This window comes from Oryx dammah, unplaced genomic scaffold (assembly GCF_014754425.2).
Source record: "Oryx dammah isolate SB20612 unplaced genomic scaffold, SCBI_Odam_1.1 HiC_scaffold_15, whole genome shotgun sequence".
Taxonomy (NCBI): domain Eukaryota; kingdom Metazoa; phylum Chordata; class Mammalia; order Artiodactyla; family Bovidae; genus Oryx; species Oryx dammah.
Genome location: NW_024070199.1, coordinates 46241213 through 46263521, shown reverse-complemented (window position 1 = coordinate 46263521; position 22309 = coordinate 46241213). Strand labels below are relative to the sequence as shown.

The following is a 22309-nucleotide window of genomic DNA, read 5'->3' as shown; positions in this document are numbered from 1 at the left end:
TGACATTTATCCCAGGAGATCGGGTGTAGGGCCCTGCACTACGCTGCAGCACCTTGTTGTTCTCTGTTCTGTACGCAATAGTCTGCGAGCCCCAGGTTCCCCTCCATCCCCCCCTTCCCCTGGCAACCACAAGTCTGTGTGTCTGAGTCTGTTTCTGAGTCACAGGTAGGCTCACTGGTGCCATATTTTAGATTCCACATGTCAGTGATGTCATACGACTTTGGTCTCGTCTGACTGACTCCGCTTACTGTGATCATCCTTAGGCCCATCTGTGTTGCTGCAGCGCAGAATCCACCTGCCATGCAGGAGACCTTGGTTCGATCCCTGGGTCGGGAAGATCCCCTGGAGAAGGGAAAGGCTACCCACTCCAGTATCCTGGCCTGGAGAATTCCATGGACTATACGGTTGCCAAGAGTCGGACACGACTGAGCGACTTAAAAAAAAAAAACTTGCTGCAGATGGCGTTATTTCGTTCCTCTTTATGACCGAGTGTAATGTGTCATTGTGTGTGTGTACCACATCTCTTTGTCTGTCCCTTTGTCTCTGGACACTTGGGTTTCTCCACCGACCAGGCTTCATTGTGCGTGGTCCTGAGCCTGATTGAGTGCTTGCATTCGTGGCCACGAGGAGCCCTGGCAGAGCTGAGGGTGTGACGAGCCCCGGCCGGGGCAGTGACAGCCGTGCCTGCTGCTGTTCTGTCTGCCCACGAGGCAGGGGTAGGGATGGGGAGTGCGTCTCAGCAGACTCTGAAGTAGCCGGGGCTGGCAACCCCATTCTTGTCCCCTTTCTAGATGGAGAGATAAGGCCAGCAAAGGCCAGACGCAGCATGAACCCCCAGGCATCTCTCTGGGGCTCTGGACTCTCCCTGCTCCGTCTCCCGCGCCAGCCGGAGGCTGCGGTCCCACCTGGAGCTCCAGCTCCCAGGCACACCCGCACCCTCCTCGCATGGCCTCCGGCGTTTGTCTCTCCAGGCTGAGACTTCCTGGAGGTGGACTCCTGACCGGGGCCTCAGTGCTAGTTGGAGCAAGCAAGCAACGCTGTCTCTGACCTGTCACCCCCGCCCTGCAGTCTCGCGTGGACCCACACGGTGCTCCACGTGCCTCGGCTTACCCCATCATCCTCCATGGAAGACCCTGCGTCCCCATTTCCCAGATGAGAGCACTGAGGCCAGGTCCTGGAGCCAGCGCGGGTTGTGGGTGTTTCTCCTTGAGCTCTGCCCTCACCCTCAGTGGTCTCAGGAGAGCTGGCGCAGTGTGTGTTTGGCCTGGCTCGGCGTGTCTGCTGAGGGGCGAGTGCCCCCTTTGGTCTGCACACCGTTGAGTTGGGCTTGCCTAGCCTGGAGAAGGAAATGGCAACCCACTCCAGAGTTCTTGCCTGGAGAATCCCAGGGACGGGGGAGCCTGACGAGCTGCTGTCTATGGGGTCGCACAGAGTCGGACACAACTGAAGTGACTTAGGAGCAGCAGCCTGCCTGCGGTGCCTCTAGCCGGCTGGGGTCCTTCCTGATGCCACACCCCCAGCTCCGATCAGGGATGTTGGGGAGGGGGACCAGGAGTCTGGGTGGAGGGGTCAGTGTCCCAGGCTGTCCTGGGGGAAGGCCAATTGCTGTGACCGGGAGCAGCAGGCCAGCTGTCCAGGCTGCGGCTGTGTGGGTGTGGGGAGAGCCTGCCCGTGGGGACCCCAGTTTCCTGGCCCTTCGGCGGGGTCACAGCCTGCCTCCTCGGTGCCAGTGCCCCCCAGGCACACCTTGGCGCTGGGACCCATGCACGCCTCCCCCTGTAGTCTCATTCTCAGACCCAGGAGCCCTCCTGGCTCTGGTCTAGATTCTCGCTCCGAGTCACCCCAGGGAGAAGCGCCAGGTGCCGGGAGCCACTTCAAGCTGAATTAAAGGGTTCCCCAGAGGCCTCAAATTCTACTTCACACAGTTAGCTGGAATTATGGCTGTAATTTTAAAGAGAGTGGGTCCCCTTCCTCCAGGACGAAATCTAATAAGATCTTGAAGGCAGGGTGGCCAAGGACTTGCAAAAGCTGCAGAGAAGATACGGCCGTGGGGAGAGGCCAGCATCGCGAGCTGCGGAGCCCGGCCGGCTGTCCCTGGCGTCCCTGTGCGGGCTGTGCGTGCGTGCCTGTGCCCGTGCACCAGCGTGTGTCTGTGTGTTTGTGCCACTGTGTGCGTGTGTTTGGGGGCCTGCATTTTTGTGTTTGTATCTAGAGGCACGGGTGTTTGTGTGTGTGCATTTTCCCGTGCTTTCTATGTCTGTACTTTCTATGTGCGTGTGTGTGTGTGAGGTGTGCGGGTATGCACGCACTTACGTCTCTGGGTGAGCCTTGTGCGTGTGTGTTGGGTGTGATGGTGCACGTTTGCGTGGACTTGTGTGTCCGTGTGCGTGTTTGTGTCTGGGTGTGCATGCGTGTCTGTGCGTGTGCGTGTGTGACGGTCACAGCCCCAGCCTGTCCTGAGTGCCCCTGCGGGGCTTCCTGAGCACGCGCCCTGGACTCCTCCCGGGCCCCTTACTTACACCCGGTGCCTCGTCTTCAGCGACTGTGAAGTAAGGACCACAATGCAGTGACTCCCTGGCTGCTCCCAAGACCAAACGCGTGACTGCACGGCGGTCCTCGCGTGTAACAAGCCCGAAGTCCACAGCGGCCTGGAGCCGCAGCTCAGCTGTGTCCTCCCGGGGGCGCGGCGCCTGGCCCGGCGGTTCCTGTCACCTCGGCTGCGGTTGCCCCGGGAGAGAGAGGCTGCTGGGATGTGGGGCTCCCAGCGCTGACGCCGCTGGCTACCCATCCCTGTCGGGGGCCTGTGGTCCTGGCCCAGCCAGCGCCGCCCTCCCCGCCGATTCCCGTCCTTCGCTCCCCAGCCCTCAGGGCCTGCCTGGCCCCTGTCCATCTGCTCAGGACCGTTCACTCATCCATGACAGCCGTTGCGTCCTGACAGGAGCCCGCGGGGGGGCTGTCCCCAAGACCCCCCCTGTGCTAGTGGGAACTTGCCAGGAGCCCTGGCTCCTGGGGCTGCCAGGATGATGGTGGCATTTGAGCCGCATGCAAGCTGTCTGCTTCCACAGCCGTGCTCATATGTGAAAGTGGCCACATACGCTGCCCCAGTGATGGAGGGCCTGTGCGCGGGGACCATGGTGCAGCCCTGGGGGCTCGAGGGGGTGGCGGCTCAGAGCCCAGCGCTTTCCTGGGACAGACGGGGCCTCTGGAGGGAGGACTTGGCTCCCAGCCTCGGGGTGGCCCAGGCAGCCCCAGAGCGCTTTCTGGCTCTCGAAGACCCTGGAGGTGGGCTGGGGGCACTCCCTGGTCGTGGCGGGGAGAGCCCCGGGCCCACACAGACCCCTCTGTCCCAAGGTCCTGCCTCAGTGGGTGGCCGCCAAACTGCTGGTTGTGTCCAGCTCTGACTCCCTCCTGCTGTGTGACTTTAGGCTAGTTGCTTGTCCGTTCTGTGCCTTTGTCTTCTTGTATGGCCAGAGGGTCTAATGGGTTTGTGACGAGGGTGAAGCTGAGTGTAGCAGCTGCCATGTACTAGGATGTGGATCTCACTAAGTTATCCAGGAGTGCTGACTACTTAGTGTCACCGTCGCCAAGGACATCTTGAAAGACCCTCAGCCGCTGCGGGGCGGGCACAGGAAGGTCGTCCTGGTGATGGCCGTGGTTTGGGCTAAGAGGAAGCGGAGAGCAGCAGGTCAGGCGAGTCCTAGTGTCCCGAGCACCTGGGGGTCTCCTCTGGCCGCCCCCCCCACGCCCTCTCCTTGCTCTCTCGCTGCCCACGGGAAGGCTGGCCACTCGGCGCCCCTGCAGGTGCAGCCCTTGGTGCCCACTTGAGGCCCTGGAAGCCGCAGCCAGGCGTGTGACGGGGACCTCTGTGTGGCCAGAACCAGCTTCGGGCCCGACCTCAGGCCTCCCCCACCGTCTCCTCACCCATCCCTGGGCCCCTGTGGCTCTGACTGAGCCTCCCGAGCTGGGTCGGCCCCCTCCGGGAGCCACTCTTGAGAGCCAGCAGACCCTAGTGCCAAGCAGGAGAGGGAGGAGCTGTCCAGAGCGGAGGGGAGCCCGTGTACCTGCTACCCTGGCCGGCGTCCTGCCTCACGTGGAGGTTCTGCGTGCACCTGCTTGGCGCCCTCTAGCGGTGCTCACTTGCGTGGCCGGTCCAGGTCCCTGAGAACCAGCCTGAGAAGGGGCTTTGCTGGGTGGCTCCATCATCGCCCACCCCCTGAGCGTGGAGAGGGGTAGGACCTCTCCCAGCTGCCCTGTTCTCAGAGCAGCTCTTGATGCATTTTTGCAAAGCCCGGGCCTTGGTCCTGAGGGCCGCCCTGGCCTCACCGGCCCCGGGGAGCGTGCAGGCCGCTCTCCCGTCAAAGGAGCCGTTCCTGGGTGGGTTTGTCTCAGCAGAGAGGAAGCCCGCTGTGTGCAGGCGGGGAGGCTCACTGGCTGGGTCTCCTGCCCACGGGGAGACAGCAGCCCCCGCTGGCCGCACAGGTGGGCAGAGCTGGCAAGGCTCCCGCCGCCAGACAGACCCCGTCAGGGGCTTGGCCAAGTCCGTCTCGCGCCTTGCTCTCGTTTCCTTCCCTGAATTGGGCTGTGCGGGCCGAGCTGGGGCTCCTGGAGGTTTCGGGGTGGCAGGACCCTGTCCCGCCCTGCACACCCCTTCCAGGGGCTGTTCCCCCGCTGGGCAGGTTGAGGGGTGAAGTGCGCCCTGGGGTCCCTCTGGATTGCATCTCTGTTCACCTGCAGGCACCCTTGCCCTGCTCCTGGGGACACGGGCACCAGAGGGCAGGGCTGTGCGCCTCCAGGGCGTGGGGGCCTGGGTTCCTCAGTGAGAGCCACGGGGTGCTCCCTCCCTCGGCCACGTGGACCCAGAAAGGGGGTGAAGGTGAGCCGGGCTGTCCCTTGCCCCCCGCTGTGCCACCTGACCCAGGCTGCTAGGGGCATGTCACCCGCACATCAGAAGCAGGGGGTCCACGAGGCGCTGGCCCCCTGGCACGGAAGCGGGACCAGGGGAAGGGTCACCCGGGGGAGCGGGTGCCTCCCGCCAGCTGGGGAATCGGGTACGGGTGCCACGCAGGCTGCCCTCACCTGTCACTCGGCTCCCCTGCACGGCTGACACTCAGGGTTTGCTCTCACCTGGGGGCATGAATGCACAGGAAGGCTGGCCTCCGGTGCAGCAGTGGACGCTCCAGAGACAAGTCAGCCCCAGAGCTGTCGTCAAAGATGGGGAGCCCCTAACAGAGTCCCTGGGAGTCAGAGCTCATGCAGGTCACCCCTCCTGGGGTGAGGGGGGCTGCCCCCTAGGGTGGAGAAAGGGGCCAGCCAGGCTTCGGGGAGAGGCAGGGTGTCCTGGGTGGCCGGAGCAGACCAGGGGAAGCTTTCAGGGAAGAGATGCCTCTCAGGCTGCCCCATCCCGCGGGGGCTCTGTGCCTGTCCCCTGCTTCCTGGGGCCGGGGTGGCCTTGGAGGTGCAAGCAGGCAGTCCCCCAGTGCTGGTGGGCGGGGGGCCCCTGGGGTGTCGGGCAGTGGCCCCCGCTTCTCTGGAGTCCGTGAAAGCCCCCGATGTGCACTTGTGCCCCAGGTTGCGGCGCCCCGGCCAGTCCAGCCGTTGTCCATCCCCACTGCACTCCTCAGGGCCGCGTGGCGCTCAGGGCCGCGTGGGGAGGCTGTGGAGCATAGGGTACGGGCCCCAGGGCCACCCCAGAAGCGCAGAAGGGGCCACGGTGCCCGGGCCACGTGTGGGCCGAGGGCTCCGGCGCTGCTTCCCCGCCTGAAGGTGGAGAGGCAGACGATGCTGATGGTACAAGGGGCGGTGTGGGGTCTGAGCTTTTACGCTTCAGACACACTGTCAGCAGGGCCAGGGCCTTCCAGCCACTGGCTTCTGCAGGCACCCTCTTGTCCACCCGTCTGGTGTGAGCCTGGAACCTGGGAGACACCCCGATTTCTAGTTCATCCCAGCGCAGAGCGGGAAGCCTGCAGGCAGCCCAGGGCTGCGGTCAGCAAGCCAGGATGTGAGGTCGGGTCTGTATCTTTGTGCCTCAGGCATTATTTATGGAGCCTCTGTTTTTTGCACCTGTGAAATGGGGCTTCGCAAGGCTCAGATTAACCTGGCGTGGGAAGATGCTTCAGCATCTGTGTGGGACCACACATCACTGCTGGTACCTAGAACCATGGACGCATGCTGATCAAGGACCAATTTCTTCCTGTTCTTAAGCAAAGGTTTCCCGGGCTTGAACTGATGCTCCCAGGCTAGAGCTGTCTTTGCTTTGGTTTCTCTGCCCAGTGACACATACTCTGGAGCCGGCTGAAACCAGCTGGCTGACACTCGCATCTTGTCGCCCACTTCTCAGCTGAAGCAGAGTGGTAATGGCACGAGTGTTCATAGGACACCTGTGCAGAACGGCTCCTGTTGACTCACTCTCGGGTCTCACCAGATCATCCTGTCTTATCAGATGGGGAAACTGAGACTTCCAGAGGTTAACTGACTTGTTCAGAATCTGATAGTGAGGGATCAACTGGGCCTTTGGCAGGGTTCTTTAGAAATTTGGATGGAAGGGTGGATAGGTAGTGTAAGAAGGATGGAGGATGGTGAGTGAGTGGATGGATGGATGGCTGGGTGCATGGTTGGTGGATGAGTGGATAGGTGAGTTGATGGATGATGAGATGGATAGCTGGATGGACGTGTGGATAGATGAATGGATGGATAGGTGCATGGATAGTTGGATGCCTGATGGATGGTTGGATGCATGATGGATGGGGTGGGTGGATGGATGGATGGGTGAGTTGATGGAGGATGGGTGGATGGGTAGATGGACGGTCAGATGCAAAGGTGATAACTGCTACTGAAGCTGAAGCGACAGAGCTGGTGGGGCTGGGGAGGCGGGCTCCACTGTGTTCCGTCACGGATCCTCCCAGGAGCCCCATGCAGCAGACTCCACTCGGCCATCACTCAGCGCCCGTGACAGCTGCATCAGGGGAGAGCCACACACTACTTTTGGAGGCTGGGGCGAGGAGGGCCTCCGAGCCTGGTGTGGGGTGTCCTCCAAGAGCCCCCACCCTCTGCTGACCCCAAGTGTCTTCCAAACCCTTGGATCTAGGTGGAGCAGCTCCAGGAGACACTTCCCGAGGAATTGAGTCCCATTGGTTCCCAGGACTTGGTTACCATCCTCCCTGCTGGGAGCTGGAGAGGAGAGCCTGGTGATGCTTAGCCCTTCATAGTGAAGGTGCTGTCTCCTGCCTCCGGTCCCAGCCCTGAGTCAGGCTGAGCTGAGGCAGGTTAATGGATGGATCCACATCCCAATGGGCAGGCAGACAGGCTGTCCTCTCCAGAGTTCTGGCTTTTCCCAGGTTCTTTCCCACTGCAGGCAGGGAGCTTAGCTTGGCCTTCCTCCCAGTGAGTCAGCTGTCCTGCCAGCTGTCACCTCCGGACCAGAGGCAGTCACACAACCTGGCCCTTGCAGGCTTCACTGCTCTGGGCTCCGGGGTGTTTGGGGTCAGTGATGTCCATGAGGAGGGAGCCTCCGACCCTCCAGGTGGATCTTCGCATCTGTGTGTCGACCTGTTCCTGGCGGAGGGGAAGGAAGTGAAGGGGTGCAGGGCAGCCGCCTGGCACTGCCTGGTGTGAAGCTCACGGGCATCTCTTTCCAGGATGCTGTGACCTCTGTCTGTGGCTTCAGCTTGGTCAGAGAAGCCTGGAGTGGGGGACAGGCAGAGGCGGGGGCACCCCTGGGGACAGAGGGCATGCAGACACAGGGCTGCGGCTTGTCCCCACTCTGTCCTGAGCCCAGGTGAGCCCGGAAAGCTCACGCCCCTGCCCTCTGCTCCCATGTTGTGGGGAGAGCTCTAGGCTTTGGGGTCAGGCTGGCAGAGCTGGCGGTCAGCCCTCCTTCCCTGATGAGCATAGATTATGGTGTCAAGTGAGCACGTCACGTGTGTAAACATGGGCTCGTCCCGTGCCTAGCTCTCACAGTCATGACCTTGAGCGAAAACATAAGAAGCGCAATGAAATACAGCACTATCACGCTTCCATGAATTCTTGCAAGCGAAAAGCAACCTGTGTTATTTATCAGGAATGCCGATGTGGGTAAAGCAAAGCCCGAAAGGAATCGGGGGGTTCACATTAAATCCCCATAGTGAGTGGTCACGGCATATTCTAGCAGCTTCCCTGCAAGCCTGTTTCACACTTGCAGAAAGCTCAAGGTTCCATCTGGGGCTTCCCAGGCCACGGTGTGTGTCATCTGGACGAAGGAGTGCGGGTGAGGACCTCACCCTTCATGGTGATGAATCTGTGACATGGGTGGGCCCCCCTCCCAAGACTCAGATGTGGCTCCCCGATGTGGGACTCTGCCCCCAGGGTTATTAATCCTCCTCCTCCCCGTCACAGGCAGGGTGCCCTCTTGGGAGACACCAGCCGGACGTGAACGCTTTTCCAGGAAGCTTTGCAGCATCCTCTGTAAATCCCTGCCCAGATTCATCCTTGTGCGTGTGGCTCTTCTAAAGACTGCCCTCCCCCCAGAGGAGAGCTCAGTGTGACTCCTCAAGGTCACCCCTGATGAGCACGTGCTCTCCTGCCCTCCCAGGAGTCAGCCCTGGTCACCCGTCACAAAGATGGGGATGTCGTTACGGAAACCACTTTGCACATTTCTCTGGGAGCTTGTGCTTCTCTCTCGCTCACTCTCCCTCTCTCTGTCTCTCCCTCCGTTCCACCACTGGGCCCAGTTAAGTTAGGCATCCACTCTCAGTGTCTGGCCTGGAAGTTACTCTGGAAACACACACTCTTTGTGAAATACTCACATGAAACAGGAACGCATTCAAGTCCCACTTGTGAAATGTCCCCGGGGCGGCCGGGCTGGGCCGCCTGCCCGGTGACGGTGGAACCTTGAGCCAGCGGGTTCTGGGTAATGCCTCGCCCGGCGTGGCTGGCACCTACCGTGAGATGGGTCAGACGGCAGACCCCCAGGGCCTGCCTCAGTTGCCGCTCCGCTGGAGTCTGTATTGAAAAATGCACGTAAAATTTACCGCCGGAAGCATTTTTAGGTGTACAGTTCAGCGGCGTTAAGTACAACCATGTTGTCATGCACCCGTCCTCTCCACCCGTTCTAGAACTTCTTCCTAAACCCAAACCCCGTCCCCATGGAAGGCTTACTCCCCAGCCCCTCCCCCACCCCATCCTGTTTCTGGATCTGACCGCACGGGGTGCCTGTCATGGTGGAATCAGGCGTTACCTGTCCTTCTGTGACTGGCTTCTCTTAAGCAGCGGAATGTCCTCAGGTTCCATTCATGTTGTTGCCTGTGGCAGAATCTCCCTTTTAAGTCTAAACAATATTCCACCGTATGGATGGACCACATTTCGGGCATCAGTTCATCCATCAGGGGACACTGGGTCATCTTTTGAGAATCATGCTGCTGTGCGTGTGGGTGTGCAGGTATCGGCCTGAGACCCTGCTTTCTCTCCTTGGGTGCCTTCCCGGAGGTGGGATTGCTGGAACTACCTGTGTCTTTTAACCACAAAAGCGTCTTCACGGCTCCAGCCCCATCTAGAACCCAGAGCTCCGCTGTGACTGCTCGGGGCTGGACGCTTGTCCTGAACGGCCAGGCCGCAGGTCTGCAGCACCCCTGCTGTGTCTCAGGCCGTGACCTCCCCTCTCTCTCTGTCCCCCCCTTCCCTGCCACAGCCCAGCTTTCCCGCCAGGAGCCAACAAGGACGCGCTGTCCGCCTTTGAGTACCCGGGGCCCAGACGGAAGCTGTACAGCGCGGTGCCTGGGAGGCTCTTCGTCGTCGTCAAGCCATACCAACCCCAGGTCGATGGCGAGATCCCCCTGCACCGTGGCGACAGGGTCAAAGGTCAGTGTCCACTCTGCTTCCGGGGCGGGATCAGGCCGGGGTGCCTTGGCCTCAGCTGACCTCCAGGGCACTGCTTTTGCGGGGGCCCCTGTAGAGACACGGGGTCCTGGGAGGGAGGAATGGGGATTCGAGTGGTCCTTACAGTGTGACCTCGGCGACCTGATGTCCATCAGGAGGGTCAGCTCGTGCCCATCTGGCATGGGAGTCCACTGCAGAGACGGCAGGGGAGGGGCAGGGGAGGCATCACTGGTCAGCTCCTTTCCACTCCCACGGCTTCAGGAGTGGGTGGTGTGGGGATCGGGCCGAGCACAGAACGGGTTCACACACGTCCTGGGGCTCCAGGAGGGGCGTCAGGAGACTGGTTCAGCCTGGGGGCCTGTGGCGTTCCACCGGGTGAGATGGAAGGATGCCCAAAGCAGAATCCTGGGAAATGGAGGTGAAAAGCCTCATGCGTGCCAAGTTAGACTCTGTTCCCAGGGTCCTGGGGAGCCAGCGATGGTTTTCCAGGGAGAGGAGGTGTGTGAGGCCCTTGGGGAGATAGTAGTACAGGTGTAGTACGGGTGCCTGCGGGAGGCTGGCGGTGGCGGTAGTGGAGCTCTGCTCTCCTGGAGGCCACAGGACGGGGGGTGGGGGTGCAGGTGCGGGCCACGTGAGGGTGACTGAGCTTACCGCAGGAGCAGGAAAGGGCGCACCCCACCCTACCCGGTTGCTGGAGGACAGGCTTCCAGAAGACACGTGGCAGGCAGCAGAGTGTGCCCCTTGCGGGCCCAGTCGGTCAAGTTCAACCCATCTTGCCTTGACCAGGCAGTGACCTACTTCCTCCTCCACCCGGTACAGTAATCTGGCCAACATCACCTGGATTTATACGTTTCCGAGGACAGCTGGAGCCCCGTTCTCCCTCTCAGCTCCTTCTGCTGGTCCAGATGCATGCAAACTTGACCATCTGGTGGCATCAGCAAGTCCCAGGGGCTCTGTTCATTTCATTCACATCATTTTTTTTTTAACCTCAGGTCATTTCTGTTGGTCTGTTTTCAAGTTCACTTGCTCTTTTCTTCGAAACGTCCTCTTCTCTGTTAAGTCCATCTGGTGAATTTTTCAATTTCAGAAATAACATGTTTAAACTCTAGGGTTTCCATGTGTATTTTTTTAATATAGTTCCTGTCTATCTGCTAAGCCTTCCTGTTGCTCTGTTGAGATTTTCACTCCTTTGGAAGCACGTGGTGTTTAACCCACCCAGCGTGGGTGGGTGTCATTGTCCCTCTGAAATCCTCGTCTGTCGCCTTTCCGTGAGGGTCAGGTCAGGCTCGCCGGCTTTTCTCTTCTCCGGGCCACAGGCCCCAGCCTCTAGGGCCTTTGTGTCAGGTAATCTTCTGTTGCGTTCTGGGCATCAGGGTGTTAAGTTGTGGTGATGGTGGCTTCAGTTCCTTCTCCTTCTTCGTTTTGGAGGGTTGCCTGGGTGACAGCTCAGGTCCCCAACTTGAGCTGAGCTGCTCTGCATCTGTTCAGAGATGTGGGGGTGCTGAGCTTGCCAGGCCCTCTCTGGCTCTTTCCCTTGTGGGGACACCTCCACTCGTTTCCAGCTGGCTGCTTTCCTGGCTTCCTCATTCTGGTTCAGCAGCCGACTCAGAACGCGGGTTTCTCCTCACGTGCCCCCCGACAGCCCTGCCCTGGGGACCACCCTGAGTCCCCACAAGCTGTGCAGAAGGGGCTTCTTTGTCTAGCTCCCCTCCCCTTTCTCCTCAGCGAGCATGCTTCCCACCAGGCCCATCTACTTCTATACACGTTCTGTGGTAAAGAGCCCGCCTGCCAGTGCAGGAGACGTAAGAGATGGGGTTCGATCCCTGGGTCGGGAAGACCCCCTGGAGGAGGAAATGGCAGCCCACTCCAGCATTGTTGCCTGGAGAACCCTTGCACAGAGGAGCCTGGTAGCCTACAGTCCACGGGGTTGCAAAGAGCCGTACACAGCTGAGTGCACACGCCCACACACACACAGGGTTTATGGCTGCCTCTGAGGGTGGGGTCCAGGGGGGCCTTTGAGCATCGGAAGTCCCTAATTGTCTCTACATAGTTTAACACAATGTTTTTGCTAACTTTTAACGTATGAGCATTTAAATTACATGGCCTGCAGTGTGAAATCTTAATACCGCAGCCCATTGTAGGGAAGACTTTTTTCCCCCTGCATGTGGACTAATTTTCAGTTGACCCGGGACAGTCCCCCATCTGGCCAGCTCACCACCCGCCCACAGGGCACAGCCTTTGCTGACTGGTTGACTGGCACCCAAGGAGGTGCGTGCCTGCGGCTTCGTGCCTAGTGCAGACGGAAGGCGGCTAAAAAGCCCTTGCTGAGCACGTGGCCATCCCTGGACAAGAGCCTCCTGACGCGGCGGTGTTAGTTCAGAAAGCTGTTACTGCCCGGGGAGGCGGGGGGGCGGCGTGTCTCTCACTGCCCCCAACTTGCAGGCTGAGGGACGGGCGGGTGTGTAAAGTGCCCGAGAACTCCCTTTCCAGCAGAGCTGGAGGGCGACGGGGTGCTGGGAGCTGGAGACTCCCAGGTCCCGCAGGCCCTCCTGCAGCTCTCACAGGGGGTTCCATCTGCTGCGGCTGTGACCCCCCCGCCCTCCTCCCAGGCGGAAGGCAGGCAGCGATCCCTGGCCAGAAGAGCCACCCCCAGGGGCAGCCACCGTTCCGAGGAAGTTGGGAAGGTCAGGCCGCCGGGGCTCACTGCGCTGAGCAGCTGTTGCCTGCTGACCCTTGGGAGGCGGTGATGCTAAAAATAACCGCATCTCTTCCTGGAGGGGTGACCCCTGAATCTGCAGAGTCAGCTGCCCAGGGGCGGGGGTCTGGTGGCTCGTGTGAAGGTGAAGCGGGGCCGAATGGTCTGCTCTGTCTGCATGCACCCCCTCAGCCAGGCCCCCCAGATACGGAGCAGTGGGTCTCCTGGCCCCACCCCACTCTGAAGCCAGCTAGCCTGCAGCCCTGGGCTTTTACCCCCCATGGGTCCATCCATCCCCCTCGCTGTCCCCTCAGGCCCGGGGGGGCGATCTGCAGCAGGCTGGCCTGGGGAGCCCTCCCAGTGGCCCAGGGGCCCCTCACTTTGTGTCTGGGGGCCGCGTGTCCTTGTCCCCGTGTCCGAGGTGATAACAGAGGAATGCAGGTGGAGACTCGTCGGCGCCTGCTGTTCGTCAGGCTCACCGCTGGGACAGCTCACGTTTTCCATGCAAACCTCCTAGCAGCTGCGGGCCGCAGGCGTCGGGTCCCATCGTGTGAGCAGCACAGGCCGCTCTAACAACAGTCCCCAGACCGGGCAGACTAAGCCTCGGGATTCACCGTCTCTGGTTCCGGGGTCCGGGTGGCAGGTGGGTGGGCCCTGGAGTCCTGCTGACCACCTGTAGCCTCCACGTTATTCTCATCTTTTCTGCTCAGCCCTACGAGGCGGGTCTTAATGTTCCCAGTGGACACTGAGCCCGTGCCCTTGGGAAAGTGCACTGCAACATCTCTGAGCTGGGAGGCGCCTGGGCGCAGGGCACTGTCCTGCTCCTCCTGATGATGGTGGCCTGAAGTTCTGGTGCTGTAGATGCCCATGCCTATCCGGGACTGGGTGCAAAATGTGGGCAGGCCTGGGGCTCGGCTTTCTCAACCCAGAGGTCGGCCCCTCCCCTCAGTCAGGTCCTTCCCTGGTGACCAGGCAGGGTGGGCTGGGGTGGGGGCGGGGGCCTGTTAACTTTGCCAGCCTAATCCAGCGTGGGTGGTTATTATTGCTTTTCTCTTTACGAGGGAGGCTGCGTGTCTTTGGGGGACAGGGCCGGGCCTGGGGGCAGCTTTGGGGGTGGAGGCTCCCCTGGCACCTTCTCCAGCCAGTTCGTTTAGGCGTCTGGGAGCTGGCCGACCTGTAAAGGACAGTGAAGACTGTTGCTTCCCAGGTGTGACGTGTTCACTTTTCAGTAACTTAGAACTAGACTTCATGCGTGAGCCCGACCCAGCTCCCTCTTCGCTGTACCTGGGGCACCTGGCCTGGAGAGCCATTAAGCCCCTCCCCGGGATGTGGGTGGACAGACCACCCAGAGTGCAGGCCCACGGTGAGGCCGGATGAGCCAGCAGCCCCAGCTGCTGGACTCACCGAGGGACAGAAGTGAGTCCCTCCCTTAACACACAGCCTGGTCCAGACGGGACCCCGCACACGTCCCCTCCCTGCCTCCTGCCCCAGGAAAGAGGACCCCCAGCTACCATTGCTGAGCCAGAGACCCAGGACCAACCTGGGCCCTTTCTCCCTCCCTCGCCCACAGACTGTGGCTCCTCTGTCCCCCGAGGTCACTGGGAAGGGTCCCCGAGTGGACCGCGTCCTCCCACCCATCTCCCCGCTCTCGAGTCAGCTGTCCATGGCTGGTCATTCTCTCTGCCATCTTGTACTAACAGTCACGCCCAGAAGCGTGTTCTCTATACGGATTCTACATGGGTCTGAGTGTGTGGTCCCTGGAGGGGCCGGAGGCAGGCGGAGCCAGTGACGGCCGGAGGTCCCTGCTGTGAGGTTAGCATGTCCTTTACGCACCTGGGGCCGCTCTGAGCTGAGGAGCATTTTCCTGCTCTGACAAGTGGAGAAAGTGAGGCAGGCATTCCGGCAGCTGCTGGGTGTCTCCCTGGACCTCCTCCCCCAGACCTTCTACGACAGCACAGGGCCCTGCTCACAGCTGCCAAGAAGGAGGGCGGGCAGGCGCTGGCTGGACAGCGCCCTGTGGCAGGCCCCTGTCCCCCGCCAGCCATCCAGGGCAGCGCTCCGAGTTGACCCTCTCACGTCCAAGCTGGGCCCCTGTGGTGTACATCAGCCGGGCTGCATGGAGTGTGAGACCAGCACCAATTTTTGGAGAAAGTGGTCCGAGGGATTACCATCATCCTGGTCAGCGGGGGGCTTGCCTGTCTCATTCGTTCAGGCCATTTATTCGAATTTTCAGGCAAGGACTTTTAAGACCGATATTCTCTGTGCTGTTGACCTTAAACTCATGGGTCTAGGGATCCTTTATCTGGTCTCAGAGATTAAGATGAGGTCTGTGGTCATGGTCCCTCCTCCACAGCCTTGGGGCCTGGGGCTCCCGGGTAATTTACAGAAGCTTCAGACGTGCAGAGATTATACTGACCTCCTGAGGCACAGCCGTGCTCTGAGGGAGCCGGGCATTGCTGGGGGGCGGGAAGAGCCCCCAGCCCAGCATCCCAGGCCTAGGAGACAAAGACCGTCCCCACCCTCACCACCGAGCTCTTATCCCTGACAACCCAAGCATTTGTCCAGGCAGTGCCTGGGCCCTCTTGTCTTTGGATTTGCATTGCTCACCTATGCTCAGCTTTGGTCAAGTTTGAAAACAAATATGCTTCATCCTCGTCTGAGGCCCTTGCGCACTCAGCGCTGAGCCCAGGGAGGGGAACCCAGCACACTCAGCCCTGTAGGCAGAGAAGCTGTGTCTGTCCCGCTGCCCTTCTCCTTTCTTACAGTGGCTCCCTGCTGCTTGTCACTCAGTCAGTCCAGTCGCTCAGTCGTGTCTGACTCTTTGCGACCCCATGGGCTGCAGCACGCCAGGCCTCCCTGTCCATCACCAACTCCCAGAGCTTGCTCAAACTCATGTCCATTGAGTCGGTGATGCCATCCAACCATCTCATCCTCTGTCATCCCCTTCTCCTCCTGCCTTCAGTCTTTCCCAGCATCAGAGTCTTTTCCAATGAATTGGCTCTTGACATCAGGTGGTCACAGTGTTGGAGCGTCAGCATCAGCATCAGTCCTTCCGTTGGATATTCAGGCCGTGTATATTGCCCCCTGCTGCTTGTGGCACCAACATAATCCGTAGGTTCTTCATTAATAAACCAGCTGAAGGCCCGGGCCGCCCGTGTGGGGCATCGGCCAGCCCGCTTCAAGTCCAGGTGGTGTCTGTAGCTGCCAGGCAGGCTGCTTCTCCATCTCCTGCTGTGAATTCTGTTTCATCAAACTAACTTAGGACATCCTGTGAGCCTGGACTCTTGTTCCCCCGCCCCCAGCTCGGGACCTCATGGTTCCTTTCTCTTCATCGGGGTGGCCTGTCCCCCAACTCTGACACTTGAAATAACAGATGATGAGGACTTGGAGGCCCCCAACCTCCCATCTCAACTGGGACCCAAGGGACAGGACACAGGGGCCACATGCCTTGTGCTGCAAGATACGAGGACGCCGGGATGCCCGGTGCTCGCATCCTCGCACCCAGGCCTAACAGGCAGAGGGGGCTCAGAGACTCCGCACTGCCCCTTCCGAGGGACGCTTTGCCAGGCCCCTGGTCGCCCGCTGAAGGGGACGTGGTCAGCCGGCAAATGGACCAGAGCCGCCTGCCCTTCATGGCCTTGTCCCCCAAGCCCCGCCCACTAACCCCGCCCCTTTCCGTGTGCAGTTCTGAGCATCGGCGAAGGTGGCTTCTGGGAAGGCAGCGCCCGTGGCCACATCGGATGGTTCCCCGCAGAGTGTGTGGAGGAGGTCCACTGCAAGCCCCGGGACAGCCAGGCAGGTAAGCGGACCCCGGCCCTCGTGGTCCACCTCTCCCGGGCCTGGGGTCGGCGTCGTTGGCGATGTCCAGTGCGCGGCAGGTACTCGCAGGAGGACATCTCGGATCCTCTGAGCGGCAGACGCCATCCCGCCGGGCTTTTGTTCAAACCAGGAACCGGTGCGGCGGGGAGGAGCAGCCTGGGAGCTTGTAGTCAAAACGCCGCTCAGTGCACTTGCCAGGAAACTTGGACCATGCGTTCGAGCCACTGGAAAAAGGCTTCGGGGTTGACTGAATGCTTGAAACTATTCTATCGCTCTCTCGCTCCAACTTTCATAACAGGCAGCTTTGCATTTCCCACCGGCTTCTGCCAGGCCCTCCCTGAGGACCTGAGGTTTGCTGTCTCAATGAAAACTGCTAGGAGGAGGTCGGTGCTCACCTTAGCAAGTCATTCCAGCCCCTCCCCAAACTCCCAGGTACAGCTCTGACACCCGCCCTGAATGTGGTTGCCAAAAGAATGAGTGGATTAAAGTGTTAAGAGGAGTCCACTTATATAAAAGGGTGCTGAGAAAAAATGGATGCACTGAAGCCACGCAGAGCAGCGGTTTCTTGTAAGAGCCTGGTCAACACACGCCCCGCCCACGTCCGCCCCGTCCCAGTCTTGGGACACGCGTGGCAGGAGAAGCCACGCTTGCTTTGCAGCCAGGAGCTTTGCTGCGTCCGTGGAAGTCTGGTGGCCCTGACCCATTCAAGGTTCCCAGTCCAGCTCTAGCTGGGCCAGCCTGACTGGGAAATTAGCTGTCCTGAGCAGGCGAGCCTAGAAAAGCGGGATGTGTCTCCGGTCTGCGGACATGGAGGGCGCCCAGCTGGTTCCCCTTCTGAGAATGGGATTCTATGAGCGTGTCGGTCTGTGCTGAGCTTCCCACAGTCCTGCTCAGGTTAAACCCAGATGGGGATGTCATCTTTGCTGTCTTGTAAGGTTGTCGAGGCAAGAGCTGTCACTCGCTCGACCCTGAAAGGGAAGACTGGTTATGCTGGGCCGGGTGGACCCGTGGTCAGCAGGCAGATGGGAGCATGTTTTCATGGGTTTGGCAATGATATTCTGAGCCCCTGGTTCAGGCTGGACTTCCTGACCCTTCCAGTGCCCAGCAACCGCTGGCCCACACCTGTGCCCTCCTGTGAGCAGCTGCCCAGCCTCTCTGGTCTGGGAAGGGCAAGGCTGCAGCCTGTGAGCTTGACCTGCCTTTCCAGGTTGCTGGACACCTCGCCCCTCCCCTCCTGACAGGGAGGAAATCCAGCCCTCCCTCTCTCCCCCAGTTAACAGCTTCAGCGCCACTGCTTTTCTGCCCCCACGCTTCCACCGGAAGACTCAGGCATGTTGGTGCCTGGTATTGCTGGCAATTTCACACCTGGACGGAAGAGCTCAGAGCGACCACGTGTGAGGGTCATTTGGGCCTTCCTGCTCCCTGCGTCCTCCAGAAAATACCAGCTTCCTGGAGGGAGGGAGGGTTGTTATTCAGTTGCCCAGTCATCTCCAGCTGTTTGTGACCCCATGGACAGCGGCATGCCAGGCTCCCGTCTTTCACTATCGCCTGGACATTGCTCAAATTTATATTCATAGAGTCAATGATGCCATTCAACCATCTCATCCTCTGTCGCCCCCTTCTCCTCCTGCCCTCAGTCTTTCCCAGCATCAAGGTTTTTTCCAGTGAGTCAGCTCTTTGCATCAGGTGGCCAAAGTCCTGGAGCTCCAGCTTCAGCATCAGTCCTTCCAATCCATGCTATATGTGGATAACCATAATAGTGTGTGATCCACACTATGGTTAAGGATCTTAGGAGCTGGACATTTTTTCCACGAATGTGGTGGCTTCAAACACATGTGTGATAGCCTGTGGTTCGGGAGGTCAGGAGTGCGGTGGAGGGGAGGGTGGACTTGTGGTGGTGTCAGCTGGGCTGTGTTGCTTTGTGAGACCTCTAGGGGACGGTCCATTTTCTTGCCTTTTCCAGGTTCTGGAGGCCACCGCATCCCTTGACCGGTGGTCCCTCCTCCGTCCTCAACCCCCCCAGTTGTGGGCCAGGCCTCAGGCTGTTCGTCTCTGGCCCTCGCTTTGCCTCCTTTCCTCCACTTTTCAGAACTCAGAGGAGCCTGGTGGGCTGCCGTCCACAGGGTTGCAGAGTCAGACATGACTGGGCGACTGTCACTTTTCACTTCACTTCGGGTGGGGGAGTCCAGAGTGGCTCCTGTTGAGTTCTCTTTGCCTTAGGCTTTCTGAGCTGCGACTTAGCACCATCTTTTATAAAGGTGATGACTTCCATGCAGTAAAAATGGCCACATAGTAGTAGAGTTCAGTGTGTTTGGACAAATGTGTGCACCTGTGTCTTCAACTGCAATCAAGAAAACATGTCCATCGCCCCAAAACGGTCTCTCTGGCTGCTTTCCCGTCACCCACCTGCCAACCAGAGGCAACCCTGGTTCTCATTCTTTCGCCGAACCAAACTTGGGTCCACTCACCCAACATGCAGTACACCCAACCTACTGACACCGGGTCGTGGTGAGGGAAAATGCAGCGTTTATTGCAAGGCATCACAAAGCAAGGAGAATGGGCAGCTCAAGTTCAAAAGCCCCACGTGTGAGGGAGAGGGTTGTGGGGGGTGTGGCCAGCCCGTGAGCAGCTCTCTGATTGGTTGGTGGTGAGGCAATAGCATGATGTTTCTGGAATCTCAACCATCAACTTGATGGCTTCATTCACTCCACAGTCTGTGTGCTTGTAGGCAGCATGCAGTTAACTTCTTCTGCCTGGTGGGGGTTTCAGCATCTGCAAAACAGCTCAAGAGCGTGGCTCAGAACATCACCTATAGCCCTTGAGGAGGAACTGAAGGTCCTTGACTTTGTTTTATGGCAAAACTATTATTATTCTGTCTGGCTTGACTGTTTCCCTTTGGTTTTGTATTTATCTGATTAAATTTGCGCTTTGGAACTTGGGGAAGGCCTGGGAAGCTAAAGCTTTTCTACAAACAAGAGGCAGGGTACATAGGGATGGGGGTCTGTCTCCAGGAAGTCCCCACAGGGTTCTCAGTTTTAGCTTGCACCAGAGATCAGGGTAGCCTGCGGTTGCTTCAGAGCTGGAACTTACAGCACACACTCCTGAGCCCGGCGTGTTTCACGCTGCTGGATGCCATTGCAGGGGTGTAAGTCAGGGCTCTGTAAACGTTGTTGTCAGTGAGTGTTCCGTTGTATATTTATGCCCCAGGTAATGGACTTTTGGGCTTGTGACTGAAGATGCAATGCACATTTTTGTACAGGTCTTTCTCCAGATGTCTTTTCCTTTCTCTTGAGGAAGCACCTGGGGCCACAGATAGGAGTGTGTTTAATTTTATAAGAGACTGCCAGACAGTTGTCCAAACTGCTGTGCCATCTAGTACTACAGCCAGCCATGTATGAGCATTCCAGTGGCTCCACTTCTCAGCAACATTTGGTAATATCAGTCTAATTTCAGCCATTCAGATGGGTGTGGAGAATATCTTACTGTAGGTATAAGTTGCATTGTTCTGATGACTAATGTTATTAAACACCACACAGGTCCATATAGTCAAAGCTATGATTTTTCCAGTAGTTATGTATGGATGTGAGAGTTGGACCATAAAGAAGGCTGAGCAACAAAAAATTGATGCTTTCAAATTGTGGTGTTGGAGAAGACTCTTGAGCATCCCTTGGACTGCCAGGAAATCAAACCAGTCAATCTTGAAGGAAATTAGCCCTAAATATTCACTGGAAGGACTGATGCTGAAGCTCCAATACTTTGGTCATCTGTTGAAAAGAGCCAACTTGTTGGAAAAGACCCTGATGCTAGGAAAGATTGAAGGCAAAAGGAGAAGGGGGTAGCAGAGGATGAGATGGTTAGATAGCATCACTGAATCAATGGACATGAATTTGAGCAAACTCTTGGGGATAGTGGAGGACAGAAGAGGCTGCAGGAATGGTATGCTGCAGTCCATGGGGTCACAGAGTCAGACACGACTTAGTAACTGAGCAACATGTGCTTACTTACCTTACTTATAGCTTCTCTTGCAAAGTATCAGTTCAAGCATTCTGTCAATTTTTAACTGGGCTCTTTATCTTGCCATCACCAGCTTAGAGGAGTCCTCTACAGATTCCGGGATCAGTCCTTGATCAGGTATCTGTTGCAAAGACTTTTCCCCATCTGTAACAGCGTTTTTATTTTCCGTGTCTGTTAACAAGTGGAAAGTTCTTTAAAATTTTAAATGAAGTCCAATTTCTCCATTCTTTGCTTTCACAATTAGCACTTTTTATAGCGCCTGTTTTTTAATGTTGAAAATTATGTTGAGTATACATAGAATCCAGAAGACGGGAGAAGATATTTTTTAAATGTTTCCATGCAGCAAGCTGCTTCTGCACAGAGTTGGCTGGCTTGAGCCCTGAGAAGCTTTCTCTTTGGTGTAGGACCACTTTTATATTGGTCTTTGCTGGTGGTTCAGTGGTAAAGAACCAGCCTGCCAGTGCAGGAGATGCGGGTTGGGAAGATCCCCTGGAGGAGGAAATAGCAAACTCCTCCAGTATTCTTGCCTGGGAAATCCCATGGACAGAGGAGCCTGGTGGGCTACAGTCCACGGGGTCACAAAGAGTCAGACATGACTTTTGTATATTGTAAAGCGAACATGTTGCTACAGGTCTCACCCACATGCACTAAACAACAGGCGAATGTTTCGGGGAAGGAACGGCGTGATGGAGAACCCTACTTAAGGCACATTTTGCCTGTGAGCAGGACCAACTGATTTCTCATCGCCTAATGACAAAGACCAGAAGCCAAGGGTAGCCAAGGGCAGACTGAAACGGTGGCTTTGGGTCGTTGGGTGGTTTGTTGATATTTAACATAAGCTCCACTCAGTTCCATGAAGAGTTTGGTGGTTTATTTCTCTCACAAGTGACGCACTTGCTCATCTTGACCTGGCTTCTGATGTCTTAAGACCGTGTGTGTTTCCAGCAGACTTTACTCCGTGGTATCTTGTCTGGGCGGGGGCTGATCCTTTCAGACTTGTTACGCTCTGTGCTCCGGCATAGCTCTGCATTCGGGCAGCCCCCCAGGGGGTGCCCAGTGCGGGATCCTGACGAATCCCCACGTGCGTCCACCTGGACTGATGGGGACTCGGGGGGAGCCCTGGCTCCTTCTCAGTCCCCCTGGCTCCCGGCTGGCTCCTCCCTCAGGGGAACACGGCTCTGTGTGGGTTTCTTCAGCCAGGAAGGACATGAAGGCCTCAGGTGACGTGTGTGCAGCATTGGAGGGGAGCAGGGTTGCAGGAGGTCTTGTTTCAATGCAGGAGAAACGGAGGTGTGTCCCGATTTATACAGACACACCTGTGTGCGTGCATCAGCCCAGAGTGTTGACAACAAGGTGCTTGGGTAGTGATGTGACCGTGCAGTATGTGTGTGGAGGACAGCGATTTGGAGGACATGGACAGTTAATTAGGTACATGCCTGACCCCCACACCCATCACACATTTATTCTACAGAGTCAGTGCCCCAGTAGCCATGACGGCGTGCCAGCCCCTTCGATGCTCTGAGGGCACGTGGTACTCTGGACGACGGGAGTGGATCCGTATCGTGATGGCTCCCTCCACCTCCCCCCAGCCCCTGTAGGTCTTGGTCTAACTGCCCCTCCCCCCCGCATTCCAGAGGTGGCCAAAGTGACCGCAGGAGGACTGGCCGGCTCTGGGGTCTGTGAGGCGCCCCCCTCCACCAGAGCTGGAAGAAGCCGGTAGGAAGGAATCGGTTCTGTGTTGTGAGCCTCGGCATTGACAGGCTGCTCTTCATCCCAGCTCTGTTTCTACTTGGCACTTACCCTGGTCTCATGGCCCTGCCCCACTGCTGCAGACGCCTCAGGGTCCCCTCACCCTTACAGGGTCACTCGGGCCGTGGTGCAGACCCGTGCCCCGGGTTCTTTTCCAGGGCGGCAGGAGGCCCAGCCCAACTG

General features: G+C 58.4%; 1 protein-coding gene across 1 annotated transcript in view; it reads left to right on the top strand.

Annotated features, from left to right (window-relative positions):
• SHANK2 (SH3 and multiple ankyrin repeat domains 2) overlaps window positions 1-22309 on the top strand; it is a 527407-nt gene that overhangs the window by 231879 nt on the left and 273219 nt on the right. Inside the window, exons 12-13 of the mRNA XM_040255275.1 lie at window positions 9662-9831; window positions 16230-16343. Coding sequence (XP_040111209.1) covers window positions 9662-9831; window positions 16230-16343 — 284 coding nt within the window. The remainder of the gene's footprint in view (window positions 1-9661; window positions 9832-16229; window positions 16344-22309) is intronic.